Genomic DNA, 21,080 nt, shown 5'->3' on the forward strand with positions numbered 1-21,080 from the left:
AAAATAAAATTCTGAGGGGGAAATAAATGCATTTGTGGACTACTTAATAATCATTCACAATGAGAACGTTATATATGAAAACCTATGAGATGAGGCCAAGTGTCACACAAAAGGACAGTAATAATGTCTACTTTTAATAAATAAATTAGAGTAGAAATAAATGATTTAAGCATTCAACTCAAGTATTTAGAAAATGAATAGCAAAAGAAAATAGAAAAGAGAAGGGAAATAGATAAATGTAGGAATGAATGAATTTAAAACAGTAGAATTAAATCCGTAAGCCGGTTCCTTAAAAAAATCAGCAAAATAAATAAACCTCAAAACCAGTAAAGGAAGAAAGCGTACATTTAGAAGTAATAATGGGGATATAATCATATACTAAGGCAATTTTTATTTTAATTCTGAGTTTACTCTGTGCTAATAAATTGAACATCTTGATGGAATGGATCATTTTATAGGCAAATATAAATTATCAAAATTGACTGAAGAAGAAAGCCTGAATAGACCCAATTACCAATGGAAGGAATTAAAAGTTATCAAAGAACTGTCCCTTCACAAGGTGGTTTTTACAGGTGAGTTTTATCAAACCTTCAAGGAACAGGTCATTTCCTTGAGCATTAAAAGAAGAAAATACTTCTTGGTTAATTATTGAAAGAAGCGTAACACTTAATGCAGGAATCTGATGAGACGAAAACATTTCTAGATCAGTCTCATAGATACAGAAGAACTTCTACGTAAGACGTCAGTGTCTTGAATCTGGCAATACCTGAGAAAACATTACTGTACGAGCAAACAGGGTTTATTTGAAGATTGAAAAAATGGCTCAATATTAGGAAATATATTAAATATCCATTCACCACAGTAGCAGACCAAGGAAGAAAAGGAATTTGATTGTTTCAATAGGTGTCAAAGACTTTATAAAATTTCACCTTCATTCTAGTCTGTTAATAGACTAGAAAAATTCTTTCATGTGATAGACTATCAAAACCTCAAGGTAGTGACGCTGGCCGGTCTTGCTGTGTTTCGGCAGTATTCTTACAATTCTGGGTGATGTGATTTATTTATGATTGTCATAAAGGATTAGGAGATTGAATACTGAGAAGGAAGAAATCTTTTTCATTATTTGCAGATGACATTATCTACAATAGTACCATTTCTCCCTTTTTTATAATAAAATGTTTTATATTCCCTCTTTATAATTTTATAATAAAATGTTTTATATTCCCTCTTTACTAACCTGATGAATTTCATAGACTGTATACTGCACACGTTGTTTTTAATTACCATAACGACCTAGTTGCAGTGGAGCAATAAATATAACTGAGATCAAATAAAATAATGTGTAGGCACTGGAGCAGGACCACACTAGAAGACAGAAGGAAGCGGTCAGTCCGTGTGCACACCAGCGTGCCAAGACAGCTACGCTTGCAGGGACAGGTGTAGCATACCACATGTCAAAAACCAGGAGCAGTGTTGCTGCCAATAATGTCATTTTTTTAAAGGTTTCAAATAAAACAAAGTACAGTTAGTCCTGTTTATTTAGTTTCTAGATTGGCGACCCTCTTACTCACTAAAATTTATTTGTACTCCCAAAATCAATGCTTGCAGTGCTTTCTTAAATCACAGGAAAGATTTTCCTTGCCCAGGAAGTATGTTCCTATTTGAGGGTCACACAAGGAGATGCCCTCTGCCTTCTTATCTCTGCTCTCCTGGGAATGGAGACAGTAGAGGGCAGTACGGTGTAGTGCAGGACAGGCTCTGGGGCCATGTGGGCAGTACGAATCCTGACTCTGCACCTGCTGCTGGGTGGCCTCAGGCAAGTCACTTAACACTTCTGAACCTTTGTTTTCTCTTCTGTAAAATAAAGAAATTGGAATCTACTAGGATGAGCTGTTTTTAGGATTATAACCCATGTGAAGTGTGTCTGTGTATGTTTCTGTGTGTGTATGTGTATGTGTGTGTGTGTGTGTGTGTGTATACACATGTTCCCCCCAGGAGCAATGGTTTAGTATTTGTGGCAACTTTATAGAATATGGTTACTACAAATAAGAATTGACTATATAATATTTCCGCTATATGATAATCACCTCTTGTAAAGGTCAGTGAATATTAAAGTTGTCAAAAGCTTTGGTTTATGCTGAAACGTATGTGATGCTGGGGACTTGGGGACCCTGCTCTGCAAGGAGAACAGAGGGTTGGATATAATCCTCTAATTCCTTCCTGTGTACAGACATAAGACACATCCTCTCTGCAGAATAATTTTGCATTATAACAACAACAACAACAAAATCTTTGGTTTGTAAATAAAGTAGAATTAGGTTGAACTCTTGTAGTTATAAATGAGTTTTTCACCTACATGAATTCTGATGGGACACTTGAAAGTTGATTGGGATTCTTTGTGGGGAGACTGTCCTAATCATTGCAGTTAACCTGGTGCCCCTGGCTCCCTGCCAGCAGTGCCCCTAAACCTTTGTGAAAACAGAGCTTGGCCTTCTTGAGGAAAGAACTCCTTTTGAGAACAACGGATCCATCTGAATAACCTCAGGATCAGTAAAAATCTGTTAGAACCAATGGAAGAGAATAGTGGCCACTTGTGAAATGTATATGTAAAAACCACTGATGTTCCTGTGTCGTCAGAATTCAGTGACAGAGATGGACGGTGGCAGGGGTTGATGTCCTCAGTGCCACTGAACTACACACTTGAAAATGGCTAAGATGGTTCATTTTGTTGTATATTTTGCCACAATAAAAGGCTAAAATTTAAAAATGTTTGGTTTTTCAGTCAAAATATTAAATAAAAAATACTCCATGTACCATAGTGACAACATAAAGGAGCAGGAATAAATCCAATGAGAAGCACACCGACTAGCACCTTTATGAAGAACTGGAGAACTTCGACTGGAGTCAGTGTCTTTCCAGACTAACCCCGTATGTTACACAGTTCCTTTCAGAAGTCACATGTGTTCGGTGCAGAGGAGTGGCTTGGCAAAATTATTCTAAAGTTACTCTGGAAGCCCAAATGTTTCTCTTTTTAAAGGAGCAGTATGGATCGAATGTGATAAGTATTATAAACTTTAAGTGTTGCATGGGACACACTATAGAGTTCCAAAATCAACCTAACATAGGCGAGCATTTAGAATGTAAGGGAGGAAATTTAGAAGGTGAAAAAGGATTAACCACTGGGAAAATAAAGTTAGATCCTTTCTGATCCCATCTACCACTATTTGTATAAAGTTAAATTTCAACATTAAAAAAATGAAATCTTGAGAGTGCTAGTGGAGGTAAATGTTATGATGGGGTGAGATCAGCCTCATTAAAGTTGGCAGAGATCATAATTTGACTACAGATAATTCAACATTTTTACTTCCAAAGCCACCATAAAGTTAATCAATAAATGACAAACAGGATACTTTCCGTAATGGATATTTACTGACAAAGCACGGCTATATAACATGGCCTTTCAAATCCACATGAAAAAGACATTTCATCAGCAGAGAAAAATGGGAAAAGAACATGAGTATTTCATTAAAGAGAAAATCCAGTAGATGGTAAGCATATGAACAAGTGTTTTAACTCATTAGTAATCAAAGAAATATAAATAGGATTTGTCAGTCATCAGCTTCTCAGCGGCACAAAGACATAAAAATACTCAGGATTGCTCAGTGTGAGATAGAATCAATCTTTGTTCCCTGTGGGGTGGAAAGTGTGCTAGTTTTCCCTGGAAGCAATTGGATAATGTTTATCTAAAGCCTTAAGAACATGCCTGTTATTTTCCTCAGCAGTTCTACTTCTAGGAATTTATTCTAAGGACATAATTAAGGCCCTACAAGATTACTCATCATGGCACTGTCATAGAAGAGCAAAACTGCAAGTAACCTAGATTATCCAGCAATGAGGAACTAGTTAAATATAGTGGACCAGTAGTAATTGTTTACCTTTTTAAATGAGAGAAGTGTATATATATATATATATATAATTATATCTATCTAGATGATTTTTAAGGTAAGTGTTCATAGAAAATAAGTCTTATTTTGTGTGTCTTATTTTCCCATTGTTAAAAAATAGAACTAAAAGTCTGAAAAGAGAATGCACCAAAGGATAGATGGAGGGTATCTCTGGATAATAGATTTAGAGATGCTTTAAAATTGTCCTTGTTTGTTTAGCTGCATTTTCTAGCGTTTTGGTTTTTTTACAGCGAATATATTACTTTTTTAAAATAAGAAAAGACCTATATTAAAAACGATATATTTAAAACTCTTAAGGCGGTCCTCGCACTGGACTGAGAGTGTTCGCATAGTGGGGATAAGCATGGGCGTTTGGACCCGGGCAGGCCTGCGGTCATGTCCCTGCTATGCCACACTTTGTGACCCAGGCAAGTGAATTTCTCTAAACCTTAGTTTCTTCAACTATAAACACGGAGGAGAATAAAAACAATACTGTGTTACTGAGTTTATGGAGCTGTTACGATGATTAAAGGAAATAATTGGTGTAAAGTCTCGAAGCCCAGCACCCGGCCCAGGAAGGGCTCAGTGTGCTGGTACAGTAGTAAGAGTCGTGAGCACTGACGTTGCTGCCAAAGAGGCTGAGGGTCCCTGCTTTATGTCGTGATGATCGCTGATCATACAGTCTTTCAGTGCTCTTTGTACTTTTTGTCAGCTTTTATACATTCATAAAATGGAGTAAGGTGGGTGTGTTTCTTAACTGTTGTGACCAAACTGGACTTGCTGATTGTTGTAGTAGGAGATCTCATTCTGATCGACCTGCGTAGATCAGGTCCTGGCCCCACGCTGCACCACCGTGTTCTCTTACGGCAGCTGCTTCCTCCAAGCTCTGATGACAACCTGGAGTTACTGTTGATTCCTTTGCTTGCTTGCCTGTTCCCGGCGTCCTCCATTAGGCTACAGGTGCAGCGTGGGTTGACTGGCTTGTTGACCATTATTTCCCTGGTGCCAGGCCCAGTACCTAAGTCTGACAGGCCCTGAGTAAGTATTCATCGAGCTGAGAAATTGTTCTAGTTTGGGCTGCTGGATTTCAGGCCTAGTGGCTGACACATATGTGTTCATGAAGGAGATGGGCAAACGTATTTGGACTAATATATCATTTCAGTGATCACTACAACAGAAGTGGGTATTTAGGTTAAATAATTTCCTTTGACTCTCAGAAATGTGCAGTACAGAAAACAAATTCTACTTAAGTTTGCATTAAGTTAAAATTTACTCTAGAAAGAGTTTTTTGGTAAACAGATAACACCTCCAAGGATATCAAATTGATGACAGTTTTCCTTTTTATGAGCAAAATTAGATATTCCAGGTAACACTTAAAAGTTTTATAAGCCTTCAGAGTATGAATACTTATTGAATTCATGTGTTGTTTTATATTTGACTTCATTCTCAGGTTCACAGTTAATAGAAGAATCTCTATAGTCGGATTTGGTTTATATGGATCTATTCATGGTCCCACGGATTATCAAGTGAATATACAGGTACACTTTCTTCCTCACAATCTATCGTCTTGAAATATAACAAATGTAATTTTACAATAAGATCTCATTTTGATAAAATCAAATATATCAATATAATTATCAAAGGCACGAGAGCACCTAGAGAGTTCTGTTTTACAACCGATCAAAGGAATGGTTTCCAAGAATTGGGGTCCCGGGCTCCTTCACAGAAGCGTTAACACGGGAGGAGCCCTCCTTTCTCCAGGAAACACTGTCAGTCGTTCCTGCTGTGTGTTGGCTGTCTTAAGACACCCATCGGCTTTTTTCATGGCCCTTTGAACTCTAGGGCTTGAAACTGTGTAATTTCTCAAAACTACTAAGAACACCTTCTGATTTCTGATTGTCTGACTAGACCCTGCCTCATTCTTTAGATCTGCTCCATCTCAGTTCTTAATCCGGAAGAAAGTTAAATACCTCTCTCATTCCCTTCCAGTAACCCAGTGTTCTCCCACTGTTGTGATTACACACCCCAGTTAGAATTATTTTTGAAACACACCTGCACTGGACTTGTATTTACAAACTATGCACATGTAATACTGTACTTTGATATTTTGCATAAGTTAAAACACAAAAAATAGAAATGAGAAAAGGAAGTAAACAGTGTTTGAAAACTTTTATCAGTAGGAAATAACTGCGTTCTCTAAAATGTTATTAATATATTAGTTTTAATAGTAAAAACCTTGGTGTACTTTGTGTTCAAAATACATCATTAGTTTTCAAAATATGGAACAATTCAAAGCTCTGATTTGATAACAGTTGAAAAAAATTCCTCACTACCTCACAAAGATACCTTGCTTCAGATGGAAGAATTGCATTATTGGCTCTGCTCGTGACATCGTGCTCATTGTCTCATCTTGTCTGCTAAAGTTTTATTGAAATTCAGCTGACTGCTGGGTGCAGTCAGGCCCCGACTCTTGGTTTTAGCTCAGGTCGTGAGATGGAGCCCCTTGTGGGGCTCGGTACTCAGTGTGGAGTCTGCTTGGGATTCTCCCCTCTCTCTGCCCTTCCTGCTCATGCTCTTTCTCTCTTTCTCAAATAAAAAAAATATATATTTTTAAAGATTTTATTTATTTATTTGATAGAGACAGTGAAAGAGGGAACACAAGCAAAGGGAGTATGAGAGGGAGAAGCAGGCTTCCCGCTGAGCAGCAAGCCTGATGCGGGGCTCAGTCCCAGGACCCTGGGATCATGACCTGAGCCGAAGTCAGACGCTTAACAGCTGAGCCACCCAGGTGCCCCCAAAAAATATTTTTTTAAAAATTCAGCCGATGGGCCCCTGGCTGGCTCAGTCAGAAGAGTATGCAACTCTTGATCTCGGGGTTATGGGTTTGAGCCCCTCCTTGGGTGTAGAGATCAAATCAATGAATAAATACTTAAAAAAATCAGTTGATAAATTTATATTTTAAAAAATCAGCTGATAAATTTATGTCACTCAAGTCAATTTGTTACTCTTACAAACCAATTAGAAAGTGACTTTTTTTTTTTAGATTTTATTTATTTGAGAGAGAGAACATGAGCAGGGGGAGGGGCAGAGGGAGAAGCAGACTCCCTGTTGAGCAGGGATCCCGAAGTGGGTCTCGATCCCAGGACCCTGGGATCATGACTTGAGCCAAAAGCAGATGCTTAACCCACTGAGCCACCCAGGTGCCCTGGTTTTAAGTTTTCTATGGAACTGTGATATACGTTTAGAAAAGTACACGTATTTCTAAGCGGTACATGTAGCTCACTTTTCAGAGACTGAACACGCTTGCGCAGCCAGCAGCCAGATCAAGGAACAGGACATTCGAGCGCCCTTGTGATCTTTCCAGTCACTATCCCTGCAGAGATGACCACTGTCCTGACCTCACACAGCATCGACTGGTTTGGCCTATTGGGCTGTTCCTGTTTTTATCTGACATTTGCGAAAAGGCGCGTCTGTGAGCCTCAGCCTCTGCACGTGCTCTTCCTGCGCACGGACCTCTGTAACCCAGTGAGCTCCGACTGGAGCTTTAACGCTCTCCTCTGTGCAGCCTCACCCCTTCCTGACAAATAAAATTCTCCTCCGTTTGGCCGCTCCACCTTACACATAGCTCTTCCTGCACCTGCCGTACTGAATTGTCGCTGTACGCACGTCTAGTGACTGGAAGCTCCTTGAGGCTGTGTCCTTCCCTGCCTGGCACAGATTATGGAACTAAATAGAAAACAGGATTTTCACATTTCCAGTATCTGTGTACCTGAATACTGCATTTCAGGTCATTTTAATTTCAGTAAATAACATTTAGACATAGGAAATGCTGTGGGAATTTTCTAGCGGCAAGGCAGGCTAGCAAGGAGTAAAGGCCCATTTTCCTCAGTATCTAAAATCCAGGCCCTCTAAAAACCAGTTCCCTGAGCCGTGCGTCTTTTGTGGACGCCCCTCTGTCCTGCTGCCGAGCCCCAGTTGGCTGGCATCCTCCCCGCCCTTGACAGCCTGTCAGAGCCATCGCTGGGGGTTAGAAGTAAACACAGAAGAATTACACGACAGAGACGTAGCCGCTATTCCTCAGGGTTCCATATTCCTTTCTGTGAAACCTGGCATCAGTTGATGTAACTGAAATGTGACTTCTCTTTAAAAAACTACAGATCATTGAATATGAAAAAAAACAAACCCTGGGACAAAACGATACCGGATTCAGTTGTGATGGGACTGCTAACACATTCAGGGTCATGTTCAAAGAGCCCATAGAGATCCTGCCCAACGTGTGCTACACAGCATGCGCGACGCTCAAAGTAAGTCTTCCAGAATGTTCCAGAGGGTGAACTGGTGAACAGAGCGGTTTTCCGTAGAAGCTGAGAGTCCCTGGCAATAAAGCCTTCAGGAAGAGCTGGAAGGAGGAAGCTGGGAGTTAAAGTACTCTCCACTGCTTTGACAAAGAAGTGCTTCTCAGCACAGCTCTGCTCTGAAATGTTCTTCACAACAAGTAGCCCTTTGCTTGAGTAGGAATTTGAATGTTTGACAGAAGATAAAGTAATTATTTACTTAAAACCGTTTCACTGTTGTCTAAAAGCTGACTTCTACATTCAGTATTTTTAATCATTAACTGGCTTTGTAGCAAGAACTTCATTTTTCATGAAATGGCTTAGCATAAAGTTGCCTATAAGAACTATAATGAAATCTAATCGTTAATCTAATTAAAACACTACATTAAATTGAATGCTTATTAAATGAGAATTACTAATGAACATTTCGTTCTCATTTAGGGTCCCGATTCCCACTATGGCACAAAAGGATTGAAGAAAGTCATGCACGAGACGCCTACTGCTAGCAAGACTGTTTTTTTCTTTTTCAGTTCCCCTGGCAATAATAACGGCACTTCAATAGAAGATGGACAAATACCTGAAATAATATTTTATACATAATTCAGCATTCTGATAGACCTTGGCTAAATAGTACCATACCATCTAGTCTCAAAGGCATAAAAAACTGGCCACAAAACATAGTTTGAGTGTCATGAATATTTATAATTTCAAGATAAGAAACTAAAATTTTAGTTTCTTAGATGAAGAATGTTGATTTAAATCTCTGCATGGTTTAAAAGCAGATGTTCCATTTTCTTATAACCTTAGAGGAAAAGAGAACTGGGCGTAACTTAAAAAAAAAAAACAACGCAGCTCTTTCAGCTATATCTTGTATAATTTCGTAGATCAATTGACTCATGGACTTTACAGTTTTATAGAAAGATTCTTGTTTCAGACAGCTGGTTTTGTTGTTGTTTTAACTGTTAGATGAATTGGACTTACAGGCTTATCTGTTCTGAAGGTTACATGAGATGAGACGGGTCAGTATTCTTACAGAATTCCTATTAACTCACATAACTAATTTCAGAAAATTAAGAAAACTGACCTCATATTTGGAGTTTTGAAGTATCTGGTTGTTAGCATTTGGAATATTGCTAGAAGTAGGCCTAATAAATGCCCACGAACATTCTCCATGTATTTACACAAAAGGATATTTTATTATAGTATATAGTCGTGTTACATAGTACAGTTTTAAACTATAAATGGAGTTTGTACAGATTCACAATAATGTGACATAAACAGAGGATCTAAAGGCAGAGTCTGAGACTGGATTCTTTGTCACTAAACCGCACTGCTGTGCTCGTGTGTCTGTCTGGGGGATGCTCCTGAGAGTGCCCGAGATTGAGGTGGTGCTGCCGCGGGTGCCCGGCTAACCAGATCAGCTCAACGTTGTGGCGATAATCTTACATGACCAGAAACTGAATAAAATACTGACCTAACAACTACTTTGAATTTTAAAGATAACCAACAGAATCACTCCTGCTGAAAAGTATACTTTCTACCCAAGAAGTAAGCTGTGTTTCATAGTTATGACCTCACTCACAGGTACAGCTGTGTTAGGAGGGGGTAGGAAGTATACCTGGTAGAATAACATTTGTATACTTTTTTATAAAGCAGAATTTTTATATAAATAACATTCTTTTCCCCTCAGAAGTGATTATCTTGTTAAAAAATGCTTATGTGTAATTAAGATACATCAGATAGTTTTGGAAGATGGTTTCAAATCACAATTCTTATAAGTAACAACTTAAAAGAATTCAGGTTTTCTAAATAGTAATTAGGACAAAAATTTTTCATCTAAAATAGTACTTGATTTTATATTTTCAAGAAGGGAGTGAGGTGTGTTGGTGGCAGAGGTCTCAAAATTGCTGAAGGGACATTTTTCTGTCTGGTAACATCTTATGGATATAAACCTCAGTTAACTGGAATATCTATGAAATGTGTGGTTCTGGTTAACGAAAGATTAACCAGCAAACACCCTATAGTCACCGTTTTGGAAAGTACGTCTACCTTTCAAAGTATGGTATGCCCTAGGTAAGTAAGTTATTGTTTTTTTTACATTTGAGTCATTTCCAATGCTTTTCAAGCATGTTGCTCTGAACGATGACTGTAACTGAAGGTAGCTATAGAAGGGATAAGAAACGGAACTGTTTACTGAGTCGGGACATCCCCTGAAATTTTTTAAAAAATAAATATCTATTATCCTTTTATTTCTTTTGTCCTCTGTCTTTTTCTTCTGAAAGTTGAGTGTAAGATACCGTTTTGGAACAAGAGTTCTAGTTGATTGAGGTTTAACCTTACTTGTAATTTATGGAAGTAACGCAACACACAATACGAGCGCTTCGCTGCAGCCTTAGAGCGATTCGCTGAACGGCAGCAGTCGTCACTGCCATGTCTGCTGTTTGATCCTTCCTCTGTGGCCTCCGGTTTTTCTCCCTTGTTCTGATCTCAGGAGGTGGGAGAATGAAGAGTTATTTCCTCTGTTAGGGTTGTTTGGTGTTAGTAATAGCTCAGAGTGAGAGCTGCGTGCCAGGCTTTGCACTAAGTAGCTGACACACTTTCTCCTCCGTGCCTCGCATCAGTAAGAGGTACGTACTGTTATAAAACCCACTTCACAGGAAGGGGTTTCATGTTTCAAAAGGTCCGTCGGGGAGACCGAATGTAAACCCAGGTCTCCCTCCCAAGCTGCATCTCGTGAATATCCCGGAGATGATCCCCCTCATTATTGTGGTTCAGGCCACCATCTTCCATCCGAGCGGCAGGTCTCCCCACCTCTATCTACTCTGCTGGCCACGCTGCAGCCAGTGATCTTTCTCAACACGTGGGACTGCACCAGCGCCTTGCTTCTGCCCACCTCCAGTTTCATCTCTTGCCACACCACACAAAAGATTATTTCCTCTCCTTTTACATTGTGGAATCCTCAGCGCCTGGCACAAGGCAGACGCTCCATCAGTATGTGGAATGTGCCCAAGGGCTGAGGCTGCACGAGGCTCCACGTCCACCTGTGGGCCATGGGGAGCTGCGTCCGCACCTGCTGGTGGGCCGCAGGAGCCCGCCGACACCTGGCCCTGTGCCGGCCTTGCCGCCCATTGCAATCCTTTGTTCCCAGGACGGAAGAGAAGACCAGCGGTAACGCAGCCTTCCTCCCTGAGGGGTGCGGGTGTGGGTGTGGGTGTGGGGGGGCGGGCCGCCACTACAGGATTCAAGCTCAGCTCTCCATTCCGGTCTACTGGGCCACTTTCCAGGACGAGGGATCATGCTCCCCCCGGCCGGGAGGGGTCGCCCTGGGGCCGGAGCGAAGATGCGGGTCTGCGGGGCCGCTCCCGCCCGCGTGCTCAGGCGCAGGCGCGGAGGGCTCTTCCGGCGCTGCTTCGCCTCCGCCCGGCTCCCCCGAGGGGATGCTGCGGCTGGGCCGCGGGCTGAGGCAGCTTGTGTCCGGACGCGGGGCCCGAACCTCTGCCCGGCTCCCCTTCGGCGCCGAGATGCCCAAGAAAGCTGGTGCGACGAACAAGGCCAGTGGCAAGCCCCGTGGCAGGGGGAGGGTGGGCGGCGCGCGGGAGAGAGGCGGGGCACGCGGGCGGGGGAGCACCGCCGGCGGCTCGCACCCCAGAGACCCGGGGCTCCTGCGGCCTTCTCCCGCCCCCTTCTCTCCGGGCGGCAGGGTCCGCGCAGGGCCAGCGATCCCCCGCTTCCCCAGCGCGTGGAGTGCGTCCTCGCCCCGGTGTGCTCACCCTCTGCGCACCTGCCGCCCCGCTGCCCCGTTCCTTGCACAGGGAGGTGGGCAACAGCTTCCGTCACATGAGTGGGTCTTCAGGACCACCGCCGTCCCTTCCTCTCCCCCAAATACACACCCTTCCAGCTTCGTTGCGCACAGGCGTGTGTCAGCTCGTGCTGCCGGAGGTGCAGGGATGAGTAAGAAGTGGTCCCTGCGCCCGGGCTAGGGACCATCACTAAGGTGTGGGAGCCAGAGTCTTCCCAGCGCAGGAGAAACACACTCGGTTGGGTTGATTGGAGGGCTTCGTGCAAGAATTGATTTGGAATGCTTGGAAAACCTTTCCGGGTGGCCAGAAATTCCTGGGAGCGACTAGCTTGTCGTGGTTAAAGGTGAAAGGGAGTAGTGGAAGGCTCAGACGTGTGGGAAAGTGTCTTATAGCCTGTAAAGTTGTAGTGTGGTGGTTGTTGTCGTTTTAGGGTAAGAGCCAGAGCAAGGAACCAGAGAGACCACTTCCTCCCTTAGGGCCTGTGGCGGTTGATCCTAAAGGTTGTGTCACCATAGCCATCCATGCCAAACCCGGGTCCAAACAAAACGCTGTAACAGGTATATGTGGACACTGGGGTGGGAGTCACGAAGCGGGGGTGGGGGATCCCCCTCCATCCTCCCTTTGCCTTGGTTAGCTGAAAGTTGATCCTGTACAGTCGGTGTATTTCTCACATCTCCCATTAGAGGCTTCCCCGTTTTAAAATTCTAGATTCTAATATAAAGGTGTAAATCCAGTGTCAAAAGTGATATACGATATTTAAAACATACCAAGTTTGATGAAAAACCATTGTATATTTTCCCTCTTAAAAATATGTTATATTAGAAAGGACACATGTAGAAAGATGCCTAGAATTATTAGTTTGTCCTATTTCAGAACTGGAGACATTGGCCAGAGAAAGAAAGAAGAGACATTTTGGTTGAGTTTAATGACCACTGGCCTGAGGAGGAAGAGAAAACCTGGTTTCTGAGAGCCCTGGTCATCAGCTCCTGTGTGAACTTGTTTTAAGTTAAAATAATACAAAACTTTTTTGGGCCCAGTTCTTGCTCTCTGTGGGATGGGATATTGGACTACGAGGCTTTCAGGCTATTCCCTGGCCCCCAAACGGTGCCTCAGGGATCTCTTAGGTGGACACGGGGAGGCCAGCAGGCAGGGCTCCTGAGTAGCTGTGTTTCATTTATTATCAATGTTGGGAGTCCAGGGGAACTTGTGTAGGGGCGGGGGGGGGTATTCTGAGTGGGGAAAAAAGTTTGAGAACCATTGATCTGAATTATTGTGAAGGTCTTTTTCATCTCCAAACTCTTTATTCCTTTTCTTTTTTTTACACCTTGAAAACAAGACCTCCGAATTGGGGTGCTAGGCGTGGTTTGTGCTAGTGGCTGTGTTCACTTGGCTGTGTGTGGGCTGCCCCCACCATGGCCAGCATGTTCTCAGTAGTCGCTGTGGACAGTCCCCTGTCAGCACACTGTGTGTCATCAAATCTGAGATGCCATCCACTGGAAGGTACCCAGTGTTCTGTAAACCAGCAAGACAAAATCCATGTGAACACTTTCTTTGCCATCTACTGTGAGACATCTGGATTTGAAAGCTACTAAAATGAGGAAAAGGGCACACCTTAGAATTGGAATCTGTGACAGGACAGGAGGCGGGTTGTTGCACCACTCTGTCCTTGTGGATTCTGTGGCCACACCGTGCACGCAGCAAGGTGTGAGGGTGTGAAAATGCCAACGTAACCCCAGGTGGGGACCAGCTTAAGCTCACTTGCAAACTCCTTTGAGTAAATATTTCTCGCTCTCCGGAATAACCGTGGAGGGCTAGGGGCCAGTGCACTGTATGAAGGCTGTATTGGTCAGGGAGGCAGGAGCACTCTTCAAAAGCAATGTTCTTTGTCCCAGGATGTCAAAGCACGCACTCAAACTTAACTTTGACTTACAACATCGCTATATAGCCATGTGCCCTTGGACACATCTGGATTTGTTTCCTCATTTGTAAAGTGGAGATCATAATGGCATTAACATCTTCTTCATAAAGCTGTTATGAGGATTAAACAAGCTAATATTTTGAAGTCCCTAAAACATGTTTGTGTGCTATTGAATTAGTGTGTACACAGTGCTGTTTGTTTAAATGCTGCATTTTACAAACCTTAAAGAGGCATTTCACATGAGCTGAATCTAGCCCGGTGCTCTCATTTTCCCGGTGAGGTGACAGAACCGTGAGCTGGCTCGTTCACACCCAGCTCCGGATCCTGCCTTGGGCTCTTCGTATCACTCGGGCAGTTTCCAGTTGCCTGAGGCCGGACACTGCCCATCTTGGTCTGCAGGACGGGAGAAATGTCGGTTTTCTCTGGATTTCTTTCCTGAAGTGGCGGAGGCATAGTTACCATGTTCATGTTCCCTCCAGTGTGAGCAGTTGACTCGCTCATTTCTTCGTGCAGTAGTTATTGATGGAAAACCCGCCCTTGGCAGGGAAATGCAAACCCTTGTACAAAATATCCTCGCTCCTTAAGGATACAGTCCGCACTGATTTCGTTCCAGACGTGACTGCGGAAGCTGTGAGCGTGGCCATAGCAGCCCCCCCGTCGGAAGGAGAGGCTAATGCCGAGCTCTGTCGGTACCTTTCCAAGGTCTTGGAGCTCAGGAAGAGTGACGTGGTTTTGGATAAGGTAGGTCTCTTTGGAAACAGCTTGGATGATTACACACGTCATTATTTTATAAATAAGGGTTCTTTCTTTTCCAAGTAATTGAAAAGCTAGGTTTTTTAAAAAAAACTCTCATCCATTTAATCACTAAAATGTGTGAATTCTGTGCAGTCTCCTTCATTCCTACTGCCTTGATCCTTATTCAGACTGACCATGCTCTGTACATGTATTCCTTAGTTGCCATCATTTCGAGCATTTTCTCCTTTCTACATGTATTCCTGTACCTGCTGTCAGATTGATCTTGTCTGTCTCTTCCTCAAGTCATCACCATACTAACAAATCTGAAAGGGGTCCTTTAGTGAGTCCATCAACATGTTTCTGGTCCCCCACGTTATCCTGGCTCCCTGGAGAAACTCATTAAGGAGAGAGAGGGCCAGGTGAAGTCATTTTTTACTTCAACCCCCCCCCCCCCAGGGTTTGCTCTGGGGGTGGGTATCAAAATCACCTGGGAATGATGTCTAAAACACGTTCTTGGGCATCACTCAAGACTTACTGAAATAGAATGTGCAGGATGAGACCCTGCCATGCTTCTAGTGAGACACTGTCTAGATCCAGGTTCTAGCGGGCATTCAGTGTCTTTGGTTAATAGGCTGCATCTAAAAGTCTCTCCCATCAGGCCGCGTCCCTTGATACAGCTCCACGTGTGGTCGATCACTTCTGATTCTGTCAGTGCACATGCTCTGACGTTGGCCTGAAAGGCACTTCCCACACTTCTACCCCGATCGATATTCCCTGCTCTACCTTCTTTAAAGGATGCTTCAAAATGAAACCCTTGGCTTAGTTGGTTGTGGAATTAGAGCATTTCTTTCTTTCTTTCTTTTTTTTTTTTTTTAATTTTCAGAAATGTATAACAGAACGAGCACTTTGTTCTGTATTTGGAATTACTTTTATACAAAGTTTATGTAAAATTGCAATATTTGGTAATTTAAAAAATAATTTTCACTTTTAATTTAAGCAAAGAAGTTACTTAAAAACACAACATTCTACGTCTGGACACGATTCACTTTGAAATTCCAATGCCAGTTGTTATTATTACAAAAATTGGTGTATGAAGGTAAGAACCCTGGAGAGTTGTAAACATTTGCGGTAAGGTGGAACCTAAGACACAGTCATTGGTTAGACCAGAAATCCAGACATGAGCGGAGAAGGTGCCAGCTCAGCTGTCGGGAAAGCCGCAGCCCACCTGCGGCAGCCCCAAGGACACGGCTGCGACGGCTGCAGCTGAGCCCTGCTGTCTGTAACAGCACTAGAATGTTCGCCGAGTCATCCTGACACCGTTTTTTCCTTTTGGTCCAGGGTGGTAAATCCCGTGAAAAGGTGGTGAAGCTATTAGCATCTACGACCGCAGAAGAGATCTTGGAGAAATTAAAGCAGCAAGTTGAAAAAAAATAAAAGCAAGTTATGAGAAGTACATCCTTGAGAAGCTTTTTAATTGCTATTCACGAAGAGCCTGTCAAGTAGGAAAATATATTTCAGTGCACTGAAGAACATGAAAAAAAAAGTTAAGAACAGGACTCAAAAAAGAAGTAGGAATTTGAAAAGTACTGTATGTTCAGTGTAGGTTCTGACATCCAAACAGTTTGGAACATGTTAGTCTGATTGCATCGCATTACAGAATAACAGAGCTGGAAGATCTTCAAGATGACCTCCGTCAGCCCCGTTCATCCCGTGACGGGGCTTCTGTATCCAGGATCACACCGTGCAGGAGGGTGCCTGGAACCCAGACCCCTGGACTCCTGGTTGGATGCAGTTTGTCCTGATACTAATGAAGACGTTTCCACAGCACCTCCAGGGTTCTGAGGATCGCCTTCTCAAGAGTTTACAAGTGACAGAAGAAAACCTGTCACACTGCTTTGTGGTCTTACTTTATATTTTAAAAGGCTTATCGAAATACAAAGATGCTTTTTCTGTCTCTTGAAAACTCTATGGAGCATTTTGTGAGAAAGTAATAATCATCAGGACTTGTAATTTACTGTTAATTATTTTGGGGAAGTCACTGAATTTTTGTCCTCGTTGGATGGTGCAGTCTTCAAATCTGGTAATTCTTATGAATCTCCAAAGATCCTTAAAAGAAGAGGGCCTGGAAGCTACTTTCAGTATTTGTAAAAGCCTATCAGAAATCATATCTACATTAAAGCTTCAAAAGCTAATGATAAATACTTTGTTTTTAAATATCTAATACAAATTATAGTGATTTGGTCAGGTAAATAACAAGTTCATTACCTTTGCTGATCAGAATCAAAGCAGTTGTATGCTTTTGTCTAAGTACTTGACAAAATATATTGGTAGACAAAATGTTTAAAAATACAAAATCCCCAAGAAGGACCAATAATACAAACTATTTATGGTGACAGAGCTGGGACACAGCCATCTAATACAACTCTTACTCTGTTGATAGGAACCAAGACAAGAGTCGTCACTTGGACTCCCTAGACCACAGCCAGTACTGATGGCAGAACATGAATTATGCTCAGCTGCCTTCTTCTCGAAGCCATTATGCCATACTGCCTCCAAAAGTGCTCCTACTGTACCTGGTCTTGGCTTCAGAACTTCTCCTACTCTTTTCCATATGTTCCAGTGTGTGCTCTAAAGGCATTTTACTTACAGTTTTTTTATGTGGATTACTGTTAGGATGCTTTCCTTGACAAGTAACAGAAACCCAACTCAACTCTATCTGGCTTACACAGTAAAGGGATTTATTAGCCCAGTGCCTGGAAAGTCCAGAGGTCGGGATGACTTAGGGGTGAGTCTGATGGAGCCGCTCAGTGATGTCATAAAGGACCCACCTTTCATTCCTGACTCACTCAAGCTAGTAGTGCCCGCTTCGTCCTTAGGCCCACTTCTTTCACGGAGGCAAAAAGGCAATAGCTCTAGGCTTCCTGTCCACGAATCACCCCCTCCAGCAGGAATAGAGGCCACTCAGAAGAGCTCTGGTATTTTCTAAAAGCTCTGTTAGCCTCTCCCCACTCCTTTGTGTCTAGATGGGGAGAGAGAATTGGAGGATGTAGGTGGCACCTTTGCAATGTCTAAAGTTACAAACAACTAAAAACTCAGACTTCAGGAGGCAGTTTCGCTCTGGGCTCTGGGCTACCAGCATAGCCCCCGCCCAGGGATTTGTAGTAAGGGATTTGGGTAAGTAGTTCATTAACTGTAATGCAGGATATAAATTTAAAAACCCACTGTGACCCCTACTACACATTTTTAAAATGCATGTGACTAGAGACTAAAAATTTTAAGAAGCTAGATTTTCAGTTTACATCCAAGAGGTGGCACCATAATGCAAGAGCAGAAAGCCACGCAGAATTTGAAGGGGCAGACAGTTCCTTTCAAAGTGAGCAGTACCACTGGAAATGTCTTTTGTAGCACCTGACCACCGGTGTCGCACTCTGACCCTTCTTGTCTGGTCTTGGAGACATTTCTTAGGCTTATCCCCAGATTCCTTGAGTTCAGTTTGGGCCAGAGTGTGGAGTTAACTTCCTTGGCTGGGTACTCAGAAGTCCCAGCTCAGTACCTCCGTGGAGTCAGCATGGCCCCGAGCGTCTCCCTTCATTCTGCAGCTTTCAGAAATCCCAGTTTAGTTGGTGTTTTTGAAAATGGAATTGGGCTGGAAAATTGGCAAGGAACTCATTTCTAAACATGATGCCAGTTTCTTAATTTGAGTGAAGAACACACCCGCCAAACAGACTATATGGTGGGGTTTTCTAGTGAATACATTGTTACTTTGGGAAATCTCTTTAAACCAGTCATCATTTGAAGACTGCTTGGAGGGCTTGGGATCAGAACCAAGCAAATTAGGGGATGGGGCAGGGGAGCTCTGACCATCTGAGATAGACCCATTATATTCTTAGCCCCTTTCCTGGGACAACACTGGACACTGACACTTCCTGGCACAGGAGCTCCCCTTTTCTAGGCTCCAAGACCACCTACTTCTGCCCATATAGGCTTTCCTCTGATGATCCTTATAAGTCAGTTGATGAGGTTGTCAGCATTTTGTAATCATTTTCTGGCTGTGTGCCACAGGGTCCATCTAGTCCCCTTGAACTAGAGTCTGGGCAGCAGGGAACCCCCAAACTTGGCAGCACGGTTTACAGACTCAGTGGTCATTTCTATATGAAACTCCTCCATGATATGATTTTACTATCACACTGGCTTTCAAACTTTCAGAGCCTTACGTTCCCTAGAGATACCTTGGGGCTTGGAGAACTGGAGAATAGGGGAGTGAGTCAAGTCAGCAGAACTCCAAGCCTTTAGTCCTCTTCAAAAACTATGCTGTCAGTATGGTAGCTGCTAGGCACATGTGGTTACTGAGCACTTGAAATGAGGCTAATCAAATTTTTTAAAAAATAAAAGCATCATGGAAATAAAGACTATGTTGGAAACAATAAAGAGGCTGAAAATAGGGCACAGAATTTGGAGGGCAGGATAGAGAAAAGGTGAGCAAAGAAAGTAAAATGACAGATCTAGAAGTCAGGCAAAGGGAAGTCAACACAGACACAACTGGGGTCCTGAAAAAGAACCCAAAAAGTGGAAGAGAACAAGAACTAAGATATGATCAAGAAAATATTGAAAAGAATTATTTTAAGGAATAAAAGGTGCAGCATCCCAGGGGAAACACTGACAAAGAATGGTTGACAAGGAGATAAACCCTAGTAAAGTTTTCTGATTTCAAAAACAAAAAAGCCCGTGGCCTCTAGACAAAAAGCTGAAGTCCTAGGAAGGGAGGGGGAGACAGGTATATGTACATTCATGTGTTGCTAATGGGAATGTGAATTGCTATAGTGTTTTAGAAAATGTGGCACTTACTAAAAATACAGGTGTTTTAATCTAATAATCCTACTTTGGAGAATACCTCATAGAACACATAAAAATGCCGAAGAATATATTGGCATAAAAGGGGAAACAATCTAAGTGTCTGCCTGTAGGAGAATAATCACATAATCAACAGAAAATCCATACTGTAGAATATTAGGCTGTTAATTTTTAATCTATAGTTACTGAACTGAAGTCATGTCTATTATGTTACATAAACAGAATAATATACATGTGTGTATATATTTATACATACAATCTCACTTTAGTAAAGGGAAAACATATCAAGTTTATACATATGTGTGTGGGCATGGTTGAAGAAGCGTACACAACAGGCCATATCACTGGATGAGTACAGCGATTGGTGGTGGCTCACTTTTTTATAACGTTTATTATTTTGTATACATACCAAACATATATAGTGAAGGAAATTTTAAAATGAGAAAACACTCAAATGAAAAAGCTCTGGCCTTTAGCAATTACAGCAGCTTTATTTATGTAATTCAAACAAAGGCTGGGGATCCTTTAGGGAGTTAAAGGCACTGGCAGTGGAAAAAAACCATGAGGTCATCATCACATCATCCCCTGAAGCTGTCCCAGGAGAAGTCACTGAAACCCAGAGGAAATCTAACTGGTAATTAATACATGGTGCTCTGTGTGTCCCTTAGGGACCGGAATGAAAACACCAACTGAATTAGCCCATCAGCCCACAGAGACACTGGTGAAGACTTGTGAGCTGCATTTCTTGCACCCAGGTCAGCCCAGAGGTCCCCCACATCTCACTCTACTTGTGAATGCACACGGACCTGCAACCGACTGTGGGCCCAGCCCCATGATGCATACTTGCTGTAAATGCTTTCACTTAATCCTACAAGGGGGCAGTCAGATTACACGTTAGCAGTTTTGATGGAAGACCTGCCCTCTTAACCTGCTTCTCCCATACCGCCCTGTAAATCTGAAAATCTGGGGGGCATTATCCACAGCTTATCTCCGCTTTCCCAGTCTGTGAGCACTGGTAACCAACTCCTCAGATAAGAATGTTTCTTGGGCACCTAGCAGCCTCCGCAGGGTACAGGGGCTGCAGCTACTTCCTCTTCAACTCTGGCACGTCCTGACAGCGTGTGGCCCTACTGACAAGCCCCACGCAGCCAGCTGGACCCAGGCCATCCTGTTCCAGAATGTCCACAGGTTAAGGGTTCTCTGCCGCCGCCACTACTTTCCTCAGAAGCTGGCCCTAGCAGAGGTCTAGCCTTCTGGAAAGGAGGAGATACCTGCTCAAGGCTTCCTTTGAGTCCAGTGGTATAATCTATTTGAATCTAGTTGTTGATTTGGCTCCATAATAATTTATCAGGAGCCAAGAGAAATCTTTTAGATAACACAGAACACAGGACAAAGAGTGTATCTGAATTCTGAAGTAGAAATCTAAAAATTAACATTGTAACTCCTACCAACTTCAAGAGTATTTACTCCTGTTGGCCTTAATTCATTCTAAATTAAA

The 21,080-nt window shown here is 42.6% G+C and overlaps 2 protein-coding genes across 5 annotated transcripts in view; both read left to right on the forward strand.

The window, feature by feature from the left end:
* The window catches only part of BTBD1 (BTB domain containing 1), a 41,496-nt gene extending 30,969 nt beyond the window's left edge, over window positions 1-10,527 (forward strand). The window contains exons 6-8 of the mRNA XM_045813015.2: window positions 5,395-5,482; window positions 8,102-8,248; window positions 8,720-10,527. Coding sequence (XP_045668971.1) covers window positions 5,395-5,482; window positions 8,102-8,248; window positions 8,720-8,878 — 394 coding nt within the window. The 3' untranslated portion in view covers window positions 8,879-10,527. The remainder of the gene's footprint in view (window positions 1-5,394; window positions 5,483-8,101; window positions 8,249-8,719) is intronic.
* A 1,127-nt stretch (window positions 10,528-11,654) lies between these two features.
* Window positions 11,655-17,379, forward strand: C28H15orf40 (chromosome 28 C15orf40 homolog). 4 transcript variants are annotated; one of them, XR_015722077.1, is made up of 5 exons: window positions 11,667-11,829; window positions 12,509-12,635; window positions 14,541-14,737; window positions 16,070-16,811; window positions 17,172-17,379. XR_015722077.1 is itself a non-coding variant. In XM_087856599.1 (4 exons), exons 1-4 carry the CDS (start codon window positions 11,716-11,718, stop codon window positions 17,361-17,363), a joined length of 630 nt encoding a protein of 209 aa, XP_087712725.1. In that variant the 5' UTR covers window positions 11,655-11,715; the 3' UTR covers window positions 17,364-17,379. The 4 variants fall into 4 exon arrangements, 3 of the variants coding, with proteins under 3 accessions (XP_087712725.1, XP_045668977.1, XP_045668978.1); XM_087856599.1 differs by lacking the exon at window positions 16,070-16,811 and having other exon boundaries at window positions 11,655-11,829; XM_045813021.2 differs by lacking the exon at window positions 16,070-16,811 and having other exon boundaries at window positions 11,664-11,829; window positions 14,610-14,737.
* Window positions 17,380-21,080: the final 3,701 nt, after the last annotated feature.

This window comes from Ursus americanus, chromosome 28 (genome assembly GCF_024610735.1).
Source record: "Ursus americanus isolate L20-20 chromosome 28, mUrsAme1.1.p, whole genome shotgun sequence".
NCBI classification, from domain to species: domain Eukaryota; kingdom Metazoa; phylum Chordata; class Mammalia; order Carnivora; family Ursidae; genus Ursus; species Ursus americanus.